Source organism: Capricornis sumatraensis, chromosome 15 (genome assembly GCF_032405125.1).
Source record: "Capricornis sumatraensis isolate serow.1 chromosome 15, serow.2, whole genome shotgun sequence".
NCBI lineage: Eukaryota > Metazoa > Chordata > Mammalia > Artiodactyla > Bovidae > Capricornis > Capricornis sumatraensis.
In genome coordinates, this window is record NC_091083.1 from 55148321 (window position 1) to 55166832 (window position 18512).

General features: G+C 47.8%; 2 protein-coding genes across 4 annotated transcripts; both read left to right on the forward strand.

The window, feature by feature from the left end:
- Positions 1-267: 267 nt before the first annotated feature.
- LZTS3 (leucine zipper tumor suppressor family member 3) lies at positions 268-5409 on the forward strand. Of its 3 annotated transcripts, none has more exons than XM_068987262.1 (4): positions 268-339; positions 961-1431; positions 1769-2632; positions 2968-5409. In XM_068987262.1, the coding sequence occupies exons 1-4, from the start codon at positions 268-270 to the stop codon at positions 3664-3666; spliced, it is 2106 nt and encodes a 701-aa protein (XP_068843363.1). In that variant the 3' UTR covers positions 3667-5409. The 3 variants fall into 3 exon arrangements, with proteins under 3 accessions (XP_068843363.1, XP_068843365.1, XP_068843364.1); XM_068987264.1 differs by having other exon boundaries at positions 1769-2569; XM_068987263.1 differs by having other exon boundaries at positions 270-402.
- A 2420-nt stretch (positions 5410-7829) lies between these two features.
- Positions 7830-17581, forward strand: FASTKD5 (FAST kinase domains 5). Its single transcript, XM_068987254.1, has 3 exons — positions 7830-7908; positions 9627-9734; positions 14933-17581. The coding sequence occupies exon 3, from the start codon at positions 14970-14972 to the stop codon at positions 17412-17414; it is 2445 nt and encodes an 814-aa protein (XP_068843355.1). The 5' UTR covers positions 7830-7908; positions 9627-9734; positions 14933-14969; the 3' UTR covers positions 17415-17581.
- The last annotated feature ends 931 nt before the right edge of the window (positions 17582-18512 follow it).

The window sequence follows — 18512 nt, forward strand, 5'->3', positions numbered from 1 at the left end:
CCGCGGTCCCCGGCCGTCCGCGAGGGGCGGCGCATGTCCTAGGTGGCCCAGATGCGCACCGCCCAGGCAGCTACCGCCCACCCTACCCCCAATACCTCCGTCCTGTCCCGCATCCGCTGCCCTGGGGTTCCTGGCACGCGGCAGCTCTGCGAGGTAGGTCCTCCATTCCTCCCATTTCGCAGAGGAGAAAACTGCAGTCCGGGATGGCTCAGTCGGCCGGTCCAAAGTCGCGTAGCTGGTTCGTGCCGAGCTGCGAGAGTGAGGCACATGGCCCCTGCAGACCGGGCCTCGGAGGGTCCCAGGCTTGAGGCCCCATCGGCCCCCCACCCCCTTGGAGAGGCAAGGAGAGGATCCTGCGCCGGTAGTGAGCCTCCACTTCTGTCCTTGACTGCAACACCCTAGGTTAGGGGACCGGGAAGGACTCCCATCCACAATTTTTGGATAGGGGTGGGCTTCCCTCCCTTAAGTTCTGAGGTCCCCTATTGAATTCAGGTACTGCTGTCCCCTTCCAAACCCATCTTCCCAGCCCATGAAGTTGGGATATAGGAGTCCAGACCCAGAGTAAAGGATACCTGAGTTTTGAGGTTGCAGTGAAGAATTGGGAGTGGGTGGGTCACTGAGTCTGGGGGGCAGACCCATGAAGAAGCTGGGTCTGAGGTGGGAGTTGAAGAGTGGAATACTGGGTATAGATGGCAAAGCTAGGAGGGTAGGTGTATGGTCCCTAGGGGTTGGGCTTTGTCAGGTGTACAACGGGCAGCCCCTATGGGCAGCCCCTATTACCAAGTCGTCCTTATTTCCCCAGCCCCATTCCTTTACCTTGACTGTTTGGGAACTCCTGGGCCCACTGTAAGGAAGGGAACACTGAAAGGCAGGTTCAGCTGGTGCTGGGTCAGGCTTGGATGGGGTGGTGGGAGTGGGGGTGGGACTGACCTCTCTCTGCTTTCCTACTTGTGCCCACAGTGCCCCCCTGGCTTAGTCATGGCGAAGCTGGAGACACTGCCTGTGCGTGCTGACCCAGGGCGAGATCCCCTCCTGGCCTTTGCCCCTCGGCCCTCTGAGCTCGGACCCCCAGACCCTCGCCTGGCCATGGGCAGTGTGGGCAGTGGAGTGGCCCACACCCAGGAGTTTGCCATGAAAAGTGTGGGCACCCGCACGGGGGGTGGGGGCAGCCAGGGCAGTTTCCCTGGTCCCCGTGGCAGTGGGGTCAGCAGGGAGAGGCCAGGCCGCTACCCCTCCGAGGACAAGGCTCTCGCCAATTCACTCTACCTCAATGGCGAGCTACGGGGCAGCGATCACACGGACGTCTGTGGCAACGTGGTGGGCAGCAGCGGCGGCAGCAGCAGCAGTGGCGGCAGTGATAAGGCCCCCCCACAGTATCGTGAGCCCAGCCACCCGCCCAAGCTCCTGGCCACCTCTGGCAAGCTAGACCAGGTCAGTCCTTAAGGCCTTTTTCTGGGGATAGGTGGCAACCCAGAGAAGAGGGTGGGGTGGGCCTTCTTGGATGTTTTTGAGCTTTAGGGACTGAGATAGAAGCTGGATTGGGGAGCCTTGGGGGTCAAGTCCAGCTGGTGGGCCTTGGGCGGAGAATTGGCTGTGAGGGAGCCAGGTGATGGACATAAGGTAAGACTCCAGCCAGGAGAGACTCCCAGGATGGAGGTCCAATGGGGGTGGAGGTGGGGCTGGACAAGTCTAGATCAGAGGGAAGAGACTGGGGCCAAGGCTAAGGCCCCATCCTGATGCCCACTTCCTCTTCCTTGCTTTTGTGCAGTGCTCAGAGCCGCTAGTTCGGCCTTCGGCCTTCAAGCCTGTTGTACCCAAGAACTTCCACTCCATGCAGAACTTGTGCCCCCCACAGACCAACGGGACCCCTGAGGGACGACAGGGCCCTGGTGGCCTCAAGGGTGGACTGGACAAGTCTCGGACCATGACCCCAGCGGGCGGGGGTGGGAGCGGCCTCTCAGACTCAGGCCGGAACTCACTCACAAGCCTGCCCACCTACAGTTCCAGCTATAGCCAGCACCTGGCGCCCCTCAGTGCCTCCACCAGCCATATCAACCGCATTGGCACTGCCAGCTATGGTAGTGGCAGTGGTGGTGGCAGCAGTGGTGGGTCGGGCTACCAGGACCTGGCAACATCTGACAGTGGGCGGGCCTCCAGCAAGAGTGGGTCATCCTCATCCATGGGGCGACCAGGTCACCTGGGATCCGGGGAGGGTGGAGGAGGAGGCCTGCCATTTGCGGCCTGCTCACCACCTTCGCCCAGTGCTCTGATCCAGGAGCTAGAGGAGCGGCTGTGGGAGAAGGAGCAGGAGGTGGCAGCTCTGCGGCGTAGCCTGGAGCAGAGTGAGGCGGCAGTGGCCCAGGTGCTGGAGGAGCGGCAGAAGGCCTGGGAGCGTGAGCTGGCTGAGCTGCGGCAGGGCTGCAGTGGCAAGCTGCAGCAGGTGGCCCGGCGTGCCCAGCGCGCCCAGCAAGGCCTGCAGCTACAGGTGCTGCGGCTGCAGCAGGACAAGAAGCAGCTACAGGAGGAGGCAGCCCGGCTGATGCGGCAGCGGGAAGAGCTTGAGGACAAGGTTGCCGCCTGCCAGAAGGAACAGGCCGACTTCCTGCCCCGGATGGAGGAAACTAAGTGGGAGGTGCAGACTGGGGCATGGGCATCTCCCTGTGTTCCCTTCTTCTGTCTCTCTGGAGAAAACCAGAGTAGCAGCCCACAACTATCGCAAGGGGAGTGAAGATTGTGGCCGCATCAGTTGGCAGTGTCTGTGAGGACCAGAGCAGTCCCAAGCCCTGTGAGATTAGCCATGTCGTCCCGAGTCTGAGGAGGGGACCCTGAATTGTCATTTCTGCCATGATGAGCTGACCCTGAGCCCTGGGGCAGCTTGATGCCCTGGGGCTGGATATGGGGGCTAGAGTGGGGGTAAGCAGAGTTCTCCTTTCCCCCTGACTTCTCTTCTCATCTGCCCCTGCCCAGGTATGCCAGAAGGCTGGGGAGATTTCCCTTCTGAAGCAGCAGCTGAAGGACTCGCAGGCAGACGTGTCCCAGAAGCTGAATGAGATTGTTGGGCTGCGCTCACAGCTGCGGGAGGGCCGGGCCTCCCTGCGGGAGAAGGAGGAGCAGCTGCTCAGCCTGAGGGACTCCTTCAGCAGCAAACAGGCCAGCCTGGAGCTGGGTGAGGGAGAGCTGCCCTCTGCCTGCCTCAAGCCGGCGCTGACCCCAGTGGACCCGGCTGAGCCACAGGATGCACTGGCCACCTGCGAGAGCGATGAGGCTAAGATGCGCCGTCAGGCTGGGGTGGCTGCTGCCGCCTCCTTGGTTTCCTTGGATGGGGAGGTGGATGCTGGTGGGGAGAGTGGGACGCGGGCCCTGAGGCGGGAGGTGGGGCGGCTGCAGGCTGAGCTGGCAGCTGAGCGGCGAGCCCGGGAGCGCCAGGGTGCCAGCTTTGCAGAGGAGCGCCGAGTGTGGCTGGAGGAGAAGGAGAAGGTCATCGAGTACCAGAAGCAGCTGCAGCTGAGTTATGTGGAGATGTACCAGCGCAACCAGCAGCTAGAGCGGCGGCTGCGAGAGCGAGGGGCTGCGGGAGGTGCCAGCACACCTACACCCCAACACGGGGAGGAGAAGAAAGCCTGGACCCCCTCCCGCCTTGAGCGCATCGAGTCCACAGAAATATAAGCCCCTACCTGGGCATGTGGCCTTTTGACAAGTACCCAGTCAAAGGCCAGAGTCCCCAGTATCCTCTTCCCTGCCATCTCTTTTCCCCATTTCCCCTGAATCCCCAGACCAAAGAGGTTCTCAAAGCAGCTGTGACCAGGCCCCTCCCCTCCCCTCACTGGGTGCCTCCCAGCTCTACCACTGCCCCACTAGGCAGCCCCACTCAACCCACCTCCCAAGGAGGAAATAGGGGGAGGGCAGAGTGAATGGGGCTGAGGGCCCAGGCTGCAGGGGAACTCGGGCTCCTTTTCTTGGCACTCCCTTGTTGCAGAGGTGGTAGGCCTTGCAGAGCCATGAGGTGCCCAGCCCCTTGGTGGGTCTGGGCTGCTACTGTCGGCCACCCTGTGTCCAGAGATGCTCTCTGTACCAATCTCCTAGGCCATGTAGCCTGAGGGGGACTGTGTGGGGTCTGCCAAAGCTGACACTCTGGGCTCCTGGCCTCCCTCTTTCCTGCACTCTTCTCCCTCCCTGGTCAGATTGGCAGGACAAGTGGGAGCAGATGGCCTGCCTGCAGTTGAGAGGGCTACCTGCCTAGCCCCTCCCTGCCAAGGTCTCTACAGCCTGGGCTAGTCCTGAGTGTGTGTCTGTATATGTATGTTGGAGGAGGTAAGGGCTGAGGCTGAAGGCTCGGTACCCAGGGAAGTTCTGCTGTCTGGTTCTTGGAAAGGGTCACCTGGAGGCTTCTTAGCTCTACCCTCACCCCTCTGACCAGGATCCTGTAGGACAACAGCCCCATTTGCTTGGCTGACCCCACACCTAGGGCCACTATCCAGCTCTAACTACAGTTATTAAGTGCCATCTGCCTCTCAGGCACTCCCCTCATCGAATTTCTGAGGTCCTATGAGTGTCTGTGATGTCTTCCTATGTCTTCCCACTTGATTCCCTCAGCCACCTTCTGCTTTCGTGCTCAGCCTACTGCTTTCATGCTCAGAACATCATTGTCCTAGGCCACCTCTTCCCCTAAACCTCACCTTTTCTTCCAGTAGAAAACTCTGCTTGATCTTTGGTGCACTGCCCACTTCCTAGCTCCTTTGGGCCCAAGCCTGAGCCCAAGGCCCTTGTTTTGGGGGGTGGGGGGGTAACTATGATTGCTCTTGAAGAGCAAGGCTGAACTGAGAGAATCACTGACCCCTGGGTCCAAGAGGCCTGAGGTAGCCCAGTGTTTGCCCAGGGTAGTCCTGGCATGGCCATTAGTGGGGGTTGGGGCAGCCAGTCACTTCCTCCTCTGGGGGCCCTCTTAGAGTCCATCTCCCAAAATAAGAAGGGAAAGGCAAATTTCTAACACACCAGCAATAAAAATCGGAGGAGGTTTGGCCCTCGGCCCTTGTATTTTTCTTTTAACTCTCTCCTTCCCACCCCCAAGACTGGGTTTGTGGGGCAGGCTGGAGGGAGCTGGCAACTACTGTGAGCAATCCCCCGACCCCTGACCAGCCTCCTCTCATGACTGGTGACTGTTTAATGAGCTGTGCACCCCACACACAAACAGGAGTGCCCTTGTGGCCTCTGTTCTGCACAGCCCCTTCTGGTGCCCCTTACCAGTTCTCTGAGCTGGGTTGGGGGCTGTCCTGGCAATCACTGCCTATTCCACTCACCCTTCATTGCACCGGCCCCAGAACCTGGGCCTGGGCCAGAGGGGCAGGAGGAAGAAGAGGCATTAGTATGAAAAAAAAAATTAAAATGTAGAAAAAAATATGAACAGACTCAGCTTTGGGATTTCCAACCACAAAAGAAATTATATATAAATATATATAAATATATATCTCTACCATATGTGATGGAAAGACTTCGTTTTCTTTTCCCAAAGAAATAAAATGGAGAAAGCCTCTTGAGTGGCACTCTTCTGGCATGCTTGTGTCTTTGCAGGTGTGGGAGGTGAGGCTGGGTGAGGGGAGTGTGGAGGGCAAAGCTGGAATAAACACTCCAGAGGAGGCATGAGACCGGAGGTGCTCACGGGGCCACGCCAGGAGGCTGGATCAAAGAGCAATCTCCTCCATGTTGTCCAGGAAGAGTAGTGCTCTCACTTTTCTGCCTGAAGGGGCTTTCTCTTCAGTTCAGACTGTTGCCAAAAGGGTTTCAAGCTAGTTCCAGCTCAGAACTTGGATACTAGACTGTTGGTCAGAAGGAAGGTGATGCAGGACAGTCTGTAGCATTCTGATTAGCCAAAGCGTGAGGGCAGAACACGTAGATATGAAGGCTGAGAATCAGTTTGTAATTAGTGGTGTGGCTCCAAAGGCAGAAGGGACCCACGTGCTTCAAGCATGTTTATAATTCCTTTGGTTGGGCTCACAAAGCTCCTCAATTAAGAATGTGCTGCTGCTGCTAAGTCGCTTCAGTCTTGTCCGACTCTGTGCGACCCCGTAGACGGCCTCCTACCAGGCTCCTCTGTCCCTGGGATTCTCCAGGCAAGAACACTGGAGTAGGTTGCCATTTCCTTTTCCAATGCATGAAAGTGAAAAGTGAAAGTGAAGTCACTCAGTCGTGTCCACTCTTAGCGACCTCATGGACTGCAGCCTACCAAGCTCCTCCCCGTCCATGGGATTTTCCAGGCAAGAGTACTAGAGTGGGGTGCCACTGCCTTCTCCATACTCTGCCACAAATAACACAACCTGATTTACAAGACCCCAAAGAGTGGTGTATTTTTCTTCACCTGACACAGTCTGGACATAAGTATGCTCTAAGTGTCAGAGATGTTGGTTCATCAAGGACCTAGACTTTCCATCCTTCTCCCATCCTTTGCATGTTGTTCTCTCCATGCCACAAGGCAGCAGTCACAGTTCTGTGAAGTGACTGAGGCAGCAGCACTTTATCAAAAAAGTAAACGGTTTCCCAGAACCTTCACACCATCCTTCCCTTAAAATTTTTGGCTTCCTTTTTTTTTTCCTTCCCTTTAAATTTGGTGGGCTGGAACTGAGTCGGATGCTCTTCCCCCTTCAAGAGAGGCTGAGAAGTTGAGTATTTGGCAAAGAGGAATGGGATTGTCACAGCTGCTGAGGAGCAATTACGGTTTATTTCATCTCCTAGGCTCGTTCTCTGGAGAAGGCAATGGCACCCCACTCCAGTACTCTTGCCTGGAAAATCCCATGGACGGAGGAGCTTGGTAGGCTGCAGTTCATGGGGTCGCGAAGAGTCGGACACGACTGAGAGACTTCAATTTCACTTTTCACTTTCATGCATTAGAGAAGGAAATGGCAACCCACTCCAGTGTTCTTGCCTGGAGAATTGGGAGCCCGTTGGGGTCGCACAGAGTCGGACACGACTGAAGCGACTTAGTAGCAGCAGCAGCAGCAGCAGGCTCATTCTCGGTTCTGCTGGCAAGGACGGTCATAATCAGTAACTCAGTGATCTGGCTTCAGTGAGAGAACTTTCTCTGAGAAGGGGTGTCAGTGGTCTGGGGCCTCAAATGCGCACCCTGAGGCAAACAGCGCGCTCTACAGAGCTCAGGAGTTGGGATGCCAGGCTTGCCCCTCACAGTGAAGTGTCCTCCTTACACTGATTTTGTTTACCTGTCAAGATGGTGCCCTGGAGGGAGCACCATTTCTCAGGTCCCCCTCACAGCCCTTTAAAGCACCGACGAGGTGTGACCACCCTGATCAGCAGTCTCCAGTGCCTCCAAGTAAGGGCCGTCTGCTGGCAAGTGCTCCTGGAAGTCTCGAGAGTCTCTTCCCTGCCTAATTGCCCATACTCACTCAGGTGGGAGCCCCGCTACTTGAGGAGGTGGAGGATCACCCTGGCTCATCTGCCAAAGCTCTGGCCGCCTCAGCCAGCTCTTCAAATCCATTTCTCCTAACAGGTTCGTCTATCCATCACTAACTCTCCTCCTGAGAGCACTCTGTGCAGACGAGAAATCTGGCTTAGAGAATTTACAGGACTTCGCCAAGGCCATAAAAGCCTGAGTAGCGGTTTGAGATTCGAACCTGTATCTAGGGTATTCAGTGACTTCCAGAGCGATCCATCCACTGCGGGGTTTTCCCTCCGCAGGTCCTGACTCCGCAGTGACGTCTTGTGGAAAAACGTCCTTGGAAAACGCTGACAGAGTCTTTTGAGCCTCGGCCGCACCCGTCACTCGATCAGCAACCGGAAGTAGCGGGCAGCTTACCGGAACTGGGGGCTGTGAGGCCAGGGTGAAGCCGGAGAAGTGTTCGTGGTTCCGCAGCCTGCGAGAGTGGCGAGTGCTGTTGCGTCGCCGGCACTCGCCAAGCTCAGGTGAGTGACGGCGGCCGGGGAGGAGGCCGTGGCGGCGCTCCCTGCCGAGTTGGGCCGCGCTTCCAGGCCTGAGCTGCGGGCACCTATGCCAGGACCAGCTCTAGGGAGAACCTCGGATACCTGGAGTCCTGTGGCCTTTGGTAAGCGGCTTATGGCTCAGATGGTAAAGAATCTGCCTGCAGTGTAGGAGACCCGGGTTCAGTCCCTGGGTCGGGAAGATCCCCTGGAGAAGAGATTGACAACCCACCTCAGTATTTTTGCCTAGAGAATTACATGGACAGAGGAGCCTAGCAGGCTACTAGGGTCGCAAAGAGTCGGACAGGTCTAAACGACTACCACTACCACTTCTTACTTGTACCTTGATTTTTCCTCTGTGAGACGAATAACAGTACTTGTTTCACAGGGCTTTTGTGAGAACGTAATGAAATATTTTGCCACTCCTCTTATCCCACTTCAGTGTATGCGATTCACCTGGAAATTTGGAGATTCGGAGTCTGTAAGTCTGGGGTGGGGCCCGAGATTCTGCGTTTCTCACCATTTTCCAGGTGAGGTTGATGCTGCTCCTCCGCAGGCTGCACTTTGAGTAGCAAGGCCCTGCGGCATTTGCTTAGTATCTGGGACAGGTTGAGTCTTTAGTAAATAACAATACAAGATATATAACCCCCCCTTTTTTTTAAACAGATAATTTCTGGTTGCACAAGCCTAAGGATATTATGGGTATCTCCCTCCGTTTTTTTATATCCGGGGATAAGAAAAATAATTGCCATTTTTCTTTCTGTACAAATCATGACACAGCTCTTCTCTCGTAACTCAGGGAGCTTTGGGGCCTCTCCATACCAGTTACATTCATGGGCCTCCTCAGGTGATGCTTCATTGCCCACTTAGTGCAGACTCTTGGAGGTTCTTCAGCCTGTGGAGTTGGAGCCAAGTGCTTTAACACCAACATGGCTAACCTCTGTGCTTTAGTCATTTGTTGCTGCTGGAATCTGAATTTATGTTTTCTGTACTTTACTCACATTCTGTGAGTCGCCTAGATTTTGTGACTCAGTGCTCTGAATGGCCTTAGGCAAGCTCTGGGATGGATTTGCTACTGCCTGGTAGACCAGAATAAAATTGAGAAACTCCATGCTACATAATACAACTGCGAGAGCAAGGCATTTGGCAGTTATACAGGCCTAATTTAATTTGTCAGTATGGTTTTCTTCCCCATTCATCAGCTTATATTTTCAGGTCCCCAGTAAGGCCTTATCATTCACCATGCAAATAAGTCAACTTTGATACCAAAGAATTCTGATGTTTCCCCTTCACTTTTCTGAAATACCATACTATGCAGTCTTGCAAATATAGGAAAACTGATAAAATCAAATATTTGGTTGTGCTAAAAGTGATAGGTACTTGAACTGTCTATTTGGAAATGTTTTCAAATGATTGTGGATGCAGATAATTTACCTGTCAGGCTTTTATCAATCCTCTCATAGACTCCAGCGCCGAGAGAAAATCAGTTTTTTGTCTTTTTAATTCTCAGGGCTACTCAACACATTATTTGATAAGACAAAAGTGGAGTTTGAAGTATCCATTTATTTGTGGTAATTTTAGAATTTTATCAGGACATAAATGGGTTAAATTTTTCTAGCAAAAGAATCAAATCAGAATTAAGAGATGAGATCTGGTATCTGGTAAATTGAATATGCTGAGGGTGTCATATACTTAATCTACAGTTAGCATGGCTGCCTTCCTCCGCCTGGCTCCCCTCCTCTAACTTCTGGACTGTAGTTTAAAACGAAGCCATTCGGCCTTGCTCAGACCTGTACCTGGAAGGTGGAAAGGTAAGATTTCTCGCTCTTGTGAAATCACATCATTCAGGGTGGTTTGGGCAGTGTCTTTCAGAACAGCTGTGGTTGGTCTAGTGGTGTCTGAGGCTCCACTCTGGTTCTTTAGGACCCCTAAAGAGGAGATGGGGAGGGGAGTATCCTTGGGGCATTTACGCTAGGAAAGGGACTTTGTGAAATGATGTCACATAAATATGAACCTTTAGCAGAGACATGAGTTAACCAGTTGGGCATCTCTTAGTGTTCTCTTTCCAGCTTTCTTATGGATTCTTTGGGAACCCTTAAATAAGGAGGAACTAACTCTCCTCTGTGTTTGTCTCTATCTAGGCAAAACATCCTGGCCTCTTTTTCTTTGAAATGCCTTTTCTCCCCACTCTTCTGCTTTATTGATTCTATATCTTCCTTGTGTTTCTTCCCTTTCCTTCTCTACACTACTTAATACTTACCTTTTAAAGTGGTTGTATTTCATTTCTGCATACGTAGATATAGTGTCTCTGCTAAAAATTGCATGGCAGAAAAGTGAGTAGCTACTGTTTGCCATTTGCAGTTTGTGTCTGCATGGCTCTAAGATTAGTTTGTCATCATTGATTACTGGGCATCCATAGAGAAGTTCTACAGACAGTAGGAAGTCCTTGTACTGGAAGTAACTTTTCAACCTTTTTCTTGAGTATTTAGTTTACTCTTCTTGAAGAACAATTTCTTGTTAGAACATCATTTTTGTAAATTTAATTTTTTTCAAAGTTATATGTGTGCATGACTTATATAGTTAAATTCCATGGTGGCACTGTGGTTAGGACTTGGAGCTTTCACTGTCCAGGGTGCACGTTCAATCCCTGATTCAGGAACTAAGATTCCATAAGCCGCATGGTGTGGCCAAAAAAAAGCAAATAGTTTGACAGATCTTATAACACTAAATATTAATTCCATTTTTGTTCTCCAGAGACACTTTTCAACTATTTGTTTGTTTCTTTTGGTATTCATTGGTGTACTCTAAATAAATAACATTTGTATTTCTATTTCTTGATTTCTAGAACATCTCTATGTCCATAAAATCTTTTGACTTCTTTGTTATGAACTTGGATGCTCTAGGTCTCATGTATTGCTGTTCAGTTTCCCTCTTTCCCACTTCCCCTCCCTTTAACCTCTCAGTATAGTTTGCTCAAAATTTTTGTTTAAATGGATATTCAAGGTTTATATTAGTAAGATTATGTAAATATTATTTACAGCTGAGCAAGGAGTGTAATATGACAATTCTTACCTTGTGCAACTTTTTTTTATTGTTTGGAGTTAATAATTTTTGTTGCTGTTATTGGCTTGGTTTTCCATCTACCTATTACTTATTGGCTCAGCGGTAAAGAAGTCACCTGCCAATGCAGGAGCTGTGGGTTCGATCCCTGGGTTGGGAAGATCCTCTGGAGAAGGAAATGGCAACCCACTCCCATGTTCTTAGCTGGGAAATCCCCTGGACAGAGGAGTCTGGCTGGCTACAGTCCATGAGGTTGCAAAAGAGTCACACACAACTTAACAACTTAGTGACTAAACAACAAATTACTTGTTTATCCTCAGATTATCCATCAGAAATGTCATTCTTCTCTCCTGTGTAATATCCATCTCTTCTAGCATAAACTAGTTGCTCTTTGTGTCTACTCACAGCTGTAGTCCTGGAATCTTGATCATTATTCCTGGGGTTCCTCTTTACTTCCCTTCTATGTTGAACTGTAAATTCTGGATCCCATATCTCTCTTGCCAACTTTCACATCTTCAATTATGATAGTTCTCTTTACCTTGATACTGGGGCATCTTGTAAACTCATTCCTTCATGTAGACTTTTGTCTTTGATGTCTTCTTTTTGTTCTTTTTGTAAGTAGTAATTACTAGTGATAACTAGGATCTTAGACTATTAAAGGTATGAGGGGCTTTTGAGCTTACCTAACCCTCCAGTTCTAACACTCCAGCTTCCTGGCACCTGGAAACCCTATAGATTATTTGGGGGTCCTCCCCACCCTCCTGTCTGAAATCTGACTTCCCTTTTTGTCTCTCCAATACACTAGCAATGTGGGATTTGGAATCAGATAATCTTTGATGTCAAACCCCATTTTGTCCCTTAGCTGTGTAATCTTCATCAGGTTTCTTAGTCTTGTGAAGACTCTTTTTCCTTATCAACAATATGGAGATAATAAAACCTACCTTGCCAAAAGGTAAGAATTGGAACTAATGCAGATGAAACTGCTTATTCAAGGCTTGGCACAGTGGAGACCCTAAGACAGTTGTGGCTCTTGTTCTTGTGGGATCCTAGTTCCCAGACCAGGGATCCAACATGCAACTCCTGCATTGGAAGCATGGAGTCTTAATCATTGGACCACCAGGAAAGTCCCTTAGCTTGTATTTTTGCAAATCAGAAAGAGCCACATAATTCAAAACACTGGATCTATACCAGTCAAACATTGATGATCCAGGAAATGGTTCTTCATTTCAGGACCACATACAGTAATCTCATTAAGTAATCTTAGATAATATTAATTGAAGTAACTTAAATAATGTGCTTTTAAAGTTGTATTAGTTATAAAAGTATTTGTTAAATTAATCTATGTATTCTTCTATTTAACAGTTTTAATCCTACTAAAAAGGAGAAAAAGTTAATTTGTCAAAGGTGTAGCAGAAAGTCTCCTAATAGCTATATACTTTCCTTTTATATAGGTGTATTTTAAGTGATGTCACTTGTTCTTTTTGTTCCACTGACTATTTGTATAAATCTTTCCATGTGTTGATGCCTGACACACACTTATTCTGTAAACCAGGTTACTCCTTCTGAAAAGACATGGATTTTCAGTTTTTTTGTTATTATAAAAAAAAATTTGTCTTTTTATTAAAGTTATTTCTTCAGATCTAGTTCTCAAGATGAGAAGGAGGACTTTGAACAATTGCTTTAGTTGGACGTTGTGCTGACCTAAATTTAGATTACAGGTTCCAAACAGGTATTCTTAAAAGCCTTGTTCTGTCAACTAAAGAGTTCCATTACTTGCTTTCTCCTTTGTTCCCACCATACCTGAGCTGCAGTATTAATTGAGATTCCATTTTAAGGCATAAATCTTTAAGTATCATCTAAATGTTAAAGAAAAAAAAATCAGTACTATTTTCCTGATGTCTTCTAATTTTTAAAAAGTTGGCCATTTGCATTCATAGGAGTAAGCTAATGGTTTATAGCGAACTTTTTCTGTAAAGGGCCAGATAATAAATATTTTATGCTTTACAAACCATATATTCTCTGCCAGAATTACTCAACTCTGCTTTTGTAGTGAGAAGGCAGCCATAGACAGCATTTAAAGCATTTAACAAATAGCCTGGCTATGTTAAAACTTTGCTTACAAAAACAGATGAGGGCTGGATTTGGGCTCCGGGCCATAGTTTGCTAACACTTGATCTATAGCATCTGGACCCACAGATTGAAACTTGGTGGGAGAATGGTCCACAGGCCACAGTATGGAACTAAGTGTATAAAGATTTGGTGTGAAATAATTCTGTTCTGGTTCACAAAGAAATTAGGAGCATACCTTCCTGCCATCCAGAGAAGCCTGTGTGGTTGGGCTACTTGAAAAAAGCCTCTAACTTGCCCTGCAGTCCTCTATTTCTTATGCTATGGGCTCTGGAAGGAAGGGACTGACAGGGGAATTGCTTAGGCATTTCAGAAAATCATTCTGGCACCCTCAGAACCTTCATGGGATTTTCTGCATCATGAGCCATGTCTGGTCCATATCATGGCATCTTAGGGCTCCCTGAGTTTTGCTTGTGAGGCTTTGGCATTTCTCAAGCAGAAGGAGAGACAGTAAGCATTGAGAGCAAGAGTATGGCAGAGTCATTTTCATAGCCTGTCGTGGTTTCTGCTATAGAGGAAAAGTAGAACTTGTGCTGCTCTCAGGCAGAATAATCAACACCTGACTCACTGGAAGCATTGCTAATATGCCTCCTCCAGAGGAAAGCTCTGCTGCTCCCCTTGTTGTCAGCAGGGCAGTTGCATGAATTGGTGTTCCCTGAGCCCCGCTTGGAAATGCTCTTTGTGTCTCACCCATGAATTGATAGTTAGCAGGGCCTAGGCCTTCTACCCGCCCCAACCAAAGTGCTTGAGTTTTTCGGGTTTTTTAATTTTTTGAGGGGTATCTGGAGTAGCTGAATTTTTCTTTTTGATTTTTATTGGAGTACAGTTGCTTTACAATGTTGTGTTAGTTTCTGCTGTACAGCAGAGTAAATCAGTGTACATATATCCACTCTTTTTTTAGTTTTCCTTCCTATTTAGGTCGCCACAGAGCATTGAGTAGAGTTCCCTGTGCTATACAGTAGGTTTTCATTAGTTAGCTATTTTATGCATAATATTGTATATATTTCACTCCCAGTCTCCCAATTCTTTCCGTCTGCCACTCCCCCCACCTTGGTATCCGTAAATTTATTCTCTACGTCTGTGTCTCTGTTTTTCCTTTGCAAATAAGCCCATCTGTATGTATCATTTTTCTGGATTCCACATATAAGTGATATATGACATTGTTGTTCTGTTTCTGACTTACTTCACCTGTATGACTGTCTCTAGGTCTATCCACATCTCTGTAAATGGTACTATTTCATTCCTTGTGAGTGAGTTTTCAAGTTTACTTCCCAAGTCAATGACTACTCTGCGATAGTGATTCAGACTCTTGTAGGTCTTGAGAGGAGAATAGGCATCTTCTACAAGGTACAGAAGTAGCATTAAAACAACTGAATTCTGTAATCAAAAGGAGGAACGGGCGGTGGGGGGGGGGGCAGTTATTGTGGGTATAATTGTGCTGATATCAAAGAGGTGGAATAGATTGCTTATTTCTGTTCTTAGCTTTCTTTTTGGAAATCGGCTTTCCTCATTCCTGTTGGATTTTAGTGCAACAGCGGTCTCTAACTGTAAAGAAAGTCTGGCCAGAGGACAGAGGAAATTTAAACTGAGGAGCAGTCCAAAGAACTGCTCAGTGGTACCCTAGGATGGGGGTTTTCCTGTGCCTTTATGCAGGGTACATGGGGTTTTTCCTTGATGTATCCTGTCTTGTGGTTTGGGCATTCACTAACATGGAACTTACTTGAGTGGACAGTGGTATCGTTTTAATCCATGTCTTATGGTGTGTAAATTTTAGTATTAAGATAGGTGGAAGCCACTTATTCTTCATCTACCCTTTTTTCAGTATCTGGCACCAATTCTGGCCCAGTCATTTGTGATCCATGGCTCTTGTGATATGCCGAAGATTTCCAGGCACTTTCTGTGGAACACCTTCCCAACCAGCTCTAATCAAGAACCATATAAACAAGAAATTGCTTGGTCAGACATATGAGGACTGTGCTCTGACTGCTAGAATGATCAGTACTGACACCAGAATGGCAGCCATTCTCCAGCTGTTAAAACCTATAAGATATTGGACATTTTGCAATCCTTTTACCTACAGTGCAACCCGAAGTGTGGCATGGTGGAATATAAGAAGCTACATGTGGCACAAAGGACAGGACTCTCCAGAAAACAGTCTCTATCGTCTTGCCAGAAAAGTTAACATGTGTAGCACCTCTGCTTCTTGGAGGATTCTGACAACCGGCAATACCCTCCCAGGTTTGGAATTCAGCAGGGCTTCTGCCTCTAAGGCCAGCACGTTGAACCTGCACTCACCCAGGGCCATGAAAATTGATGAAGAGGATATAGAAACTTTTGATTCCCTTGAAGACCCTCGAGTTTTCCTCCAGCTAAGACCAGAGTATCAGCTTCACAGCTATAACAGATGTGAGACTTGTCAACCTCTGTCAGTTTCAGAAGGTGAACTAATTTTGCACAAAGTCACCGTTTATCAAGATAATCTCCAGCCTCAAATTATTGTTGACTATTTCTGTAAGCTGAGTTCTTTGCCTCCAGAGCAACATCCTGTTGTGCTGTCCAGTACCAGCTTTGCTCTGCTCTGCCAGCTGAGTGTGAAAAACATACATCTCTTTGATGCCTCAGATCTGATCAGTATTTTGAAAGCTTTTGTCAGTTTAGGAATTCCTCATTCCCATTCAATGCTAGATGTGTTTGAAACAAACTTTTGCCATAAGGTATGGGAAATGAGTCTGGATCAACTTCTCTTGGTGGCTGACCTCTGGCGGTACTTGGGACGCAGAGTACCTCGGTTTTTAAAGATCTTTTTTAGTTATCTTAATTTGCACTGGAAAGATCTATCCTTGTCCCAGCTGACTCACTTAATTTATATTATAGGTGAAAGTCGTCAGGCACCCCAGGATCTAATGCAAAAACTGGAATCATTGATCCTCAAGTATATAGATTTGATCAATTTAGAAGAGGTTGGTTCAATCTGTTTGGGGTTTTTTAAATCGAGTAGTAGTCTCTCTGAATTTGTCATGCGGAAATTTGGAGATCTGGCTTGTGCTGACATGCAGCATCTGAGTAGTTATGCCTTAGTGAATATTCTTAAAATGTTCCGTTTCACTCATGTGGATCACGTCAATTTCATGAAGCAATTTGGACAGATTGCTCCTCAGCGAATTCCTTCCCTGGGAGTTCAGGGTGTCATGCACCTGACTCTGGCCTGCTCGGCATTACGCTTCCTGGATGAAAGGGTAATGAATGCTGTGGCTGCTTCTTTGCCTCCTAGGGTAGCATACTGTCGAAGTAAAGATGTTGCCAAGATTCTGTGGTCATTTGGAACTCTGAATTATAAGCCACCCAATGCAGAAGAGTTTTATTCTAGCCTGATAAATGAGATTCACAGAAAGATGCTTGAGTTCAATCGATACCCAGAACACCTGCTCACGTGCTTGCTGGGCCTGGCATTTTCTGAGTACTTTCCAGTAGAGCTCATAGATTTCGCTTTGAGTCCAGGGTTTGTCAGGTTAGCTCAGGAGAGAAGTAAGTTTGAGGTTACCAAGGAGCTGTATACTCTTGATGGTACAGTTGGCATTGAATGTCCAGATTACAGAGGCAATCGTCTTAGTTCTCAGCTTCAACAAGAGGGGTCAGAAATGCTATGGAATTTAGCAAGGAAGGATATGAACTCAAAACCTGAATTCCTAGAAGCTCTCTTTTTACTTGAGACCATGTTGGGTGGGCCCCAGTATGTCAAACACCATATGATTTTGCCTCATACCCGATCTTCTGATTTAGAGGTTCAGCTTGATGTTAACATGAAGCCATTACCATTTAACAGAGAAGCCATACCAATTGAAGATGTAGCCAAGTTAAGGCTTAAGCATGTGGGAGTCAGCCTTACTGATGATTTGATGAATCAGCTACTAAAAGGGAAATCAAAAGGGCATTCCCAGGGGGAAATTAAGTCAGACAATGGGCAGCAGCCCTTGAAATTAGAGGAGGAGAGGGCTAAACCTGTGGGAGGTTCCCTTTGCAATAAGGTAGACAGATTGGGGGCCATCCCAATGGCTGGCCTATCCCCCCCGACCTGCTTGCAGGCCCCACAAGTGAAGCTGGCTATTCAGTTGACAAACAGGAACCAGTATTGCTATGGTTCCAGGGATCTGCTTGGACTGCATAATATGAAGAGGCGGCAGCTGAATCAACTTGGGTACCGTGTGGTGGAGTTATCTCACTGGGAATGGCTCCCACTACTGAAACGAACTCGCTTAGAAAAACTGGCATTTCTCCATGAGAAGGTGTTCACCTCTGCTCTCTGAAGGGCCTTCAGGGTCATTTCTACTCATAAATGCTGTAGATATGCACTGTACCAGGTGTTGTGAAACAGTTACAAAAGCCAGAATGTAGATTTGGTAATAAAATTATCTGTTGAGATTAAGTTGTACCCTGTCTGTGGCAGATAGAAGCTAATGTACATTACTGTGAATTAATTATAACCTGGTCCAGTTGTATAAGTTGCTGCTAATTTGTACAGGTAAATAATAAACATCTTAAAATATGGTCAAAAAACTCCTTATTTTCCTTTCTGTTTACTAGCCTCATCTCATGATTGCTTTGAATTTTTAGGATAAAAGTATAGTCAGGCATTGTCTAAAGCTAATTTTTTAAAAATGGTTTTCTTATATTTTGTTTTATATTTTGTTTTAAAATAAGAATCTTCTGCAGCTTATCTTGTACGTCATAGTTTTTCCCCCATGTGTGTTTTCTTCACATCCCCTAGAATTAAAGTCCTTTTCATTTTCCTTTAGATTTGGTTGGTTCCTGTTTTAAAGAGCCATTTCAGAAGTAGCTTAATATCTTCCCCTTAGCTCCCTCTTCTGCATTTCTACTTCTCTTGCGTAATTCTTCCTAACCCCTTTCCGAGAGATATTTTCTTCCTAAAATTGGACCTAGGAGAGTAGAATTATAAGAGTGCCTGTTGGGCCAGTGGTTTCCAAATCTGATGACTAGGTAGAAGAATGTTTTTCATGGCAAGCAGCTCCAACAAGAAGGAAATGCATTACTCCCATACTAGGAAGTCTAGGGAGATTCAGGTTTGTAGTAGAGCCACAGACATAAGAAGAATGTATATATGTGAGAAACTTAATACAAGTAACTTTTATAAATGCTTGAGGTCTATGAAAAACCTTTAAAATGGACTCCTACCACTGTTATTTAGGTTTCCCTCAAAGGTCGCTTCCCCATCCATGCTAACTACAACTGCCTCACTGGCCTGTGATCATGCTGTGTCACCCTCAGGTTTGTTTTCCCCGTTGCAGTCAGCATTAACAAGTTATTCTTTATTTATTTATTGATTTCCCTGTTGGAAAGTAGGCCCTTGAGTTAACTTTGTCTAGAATTTATCTCCAAGTGCCTAG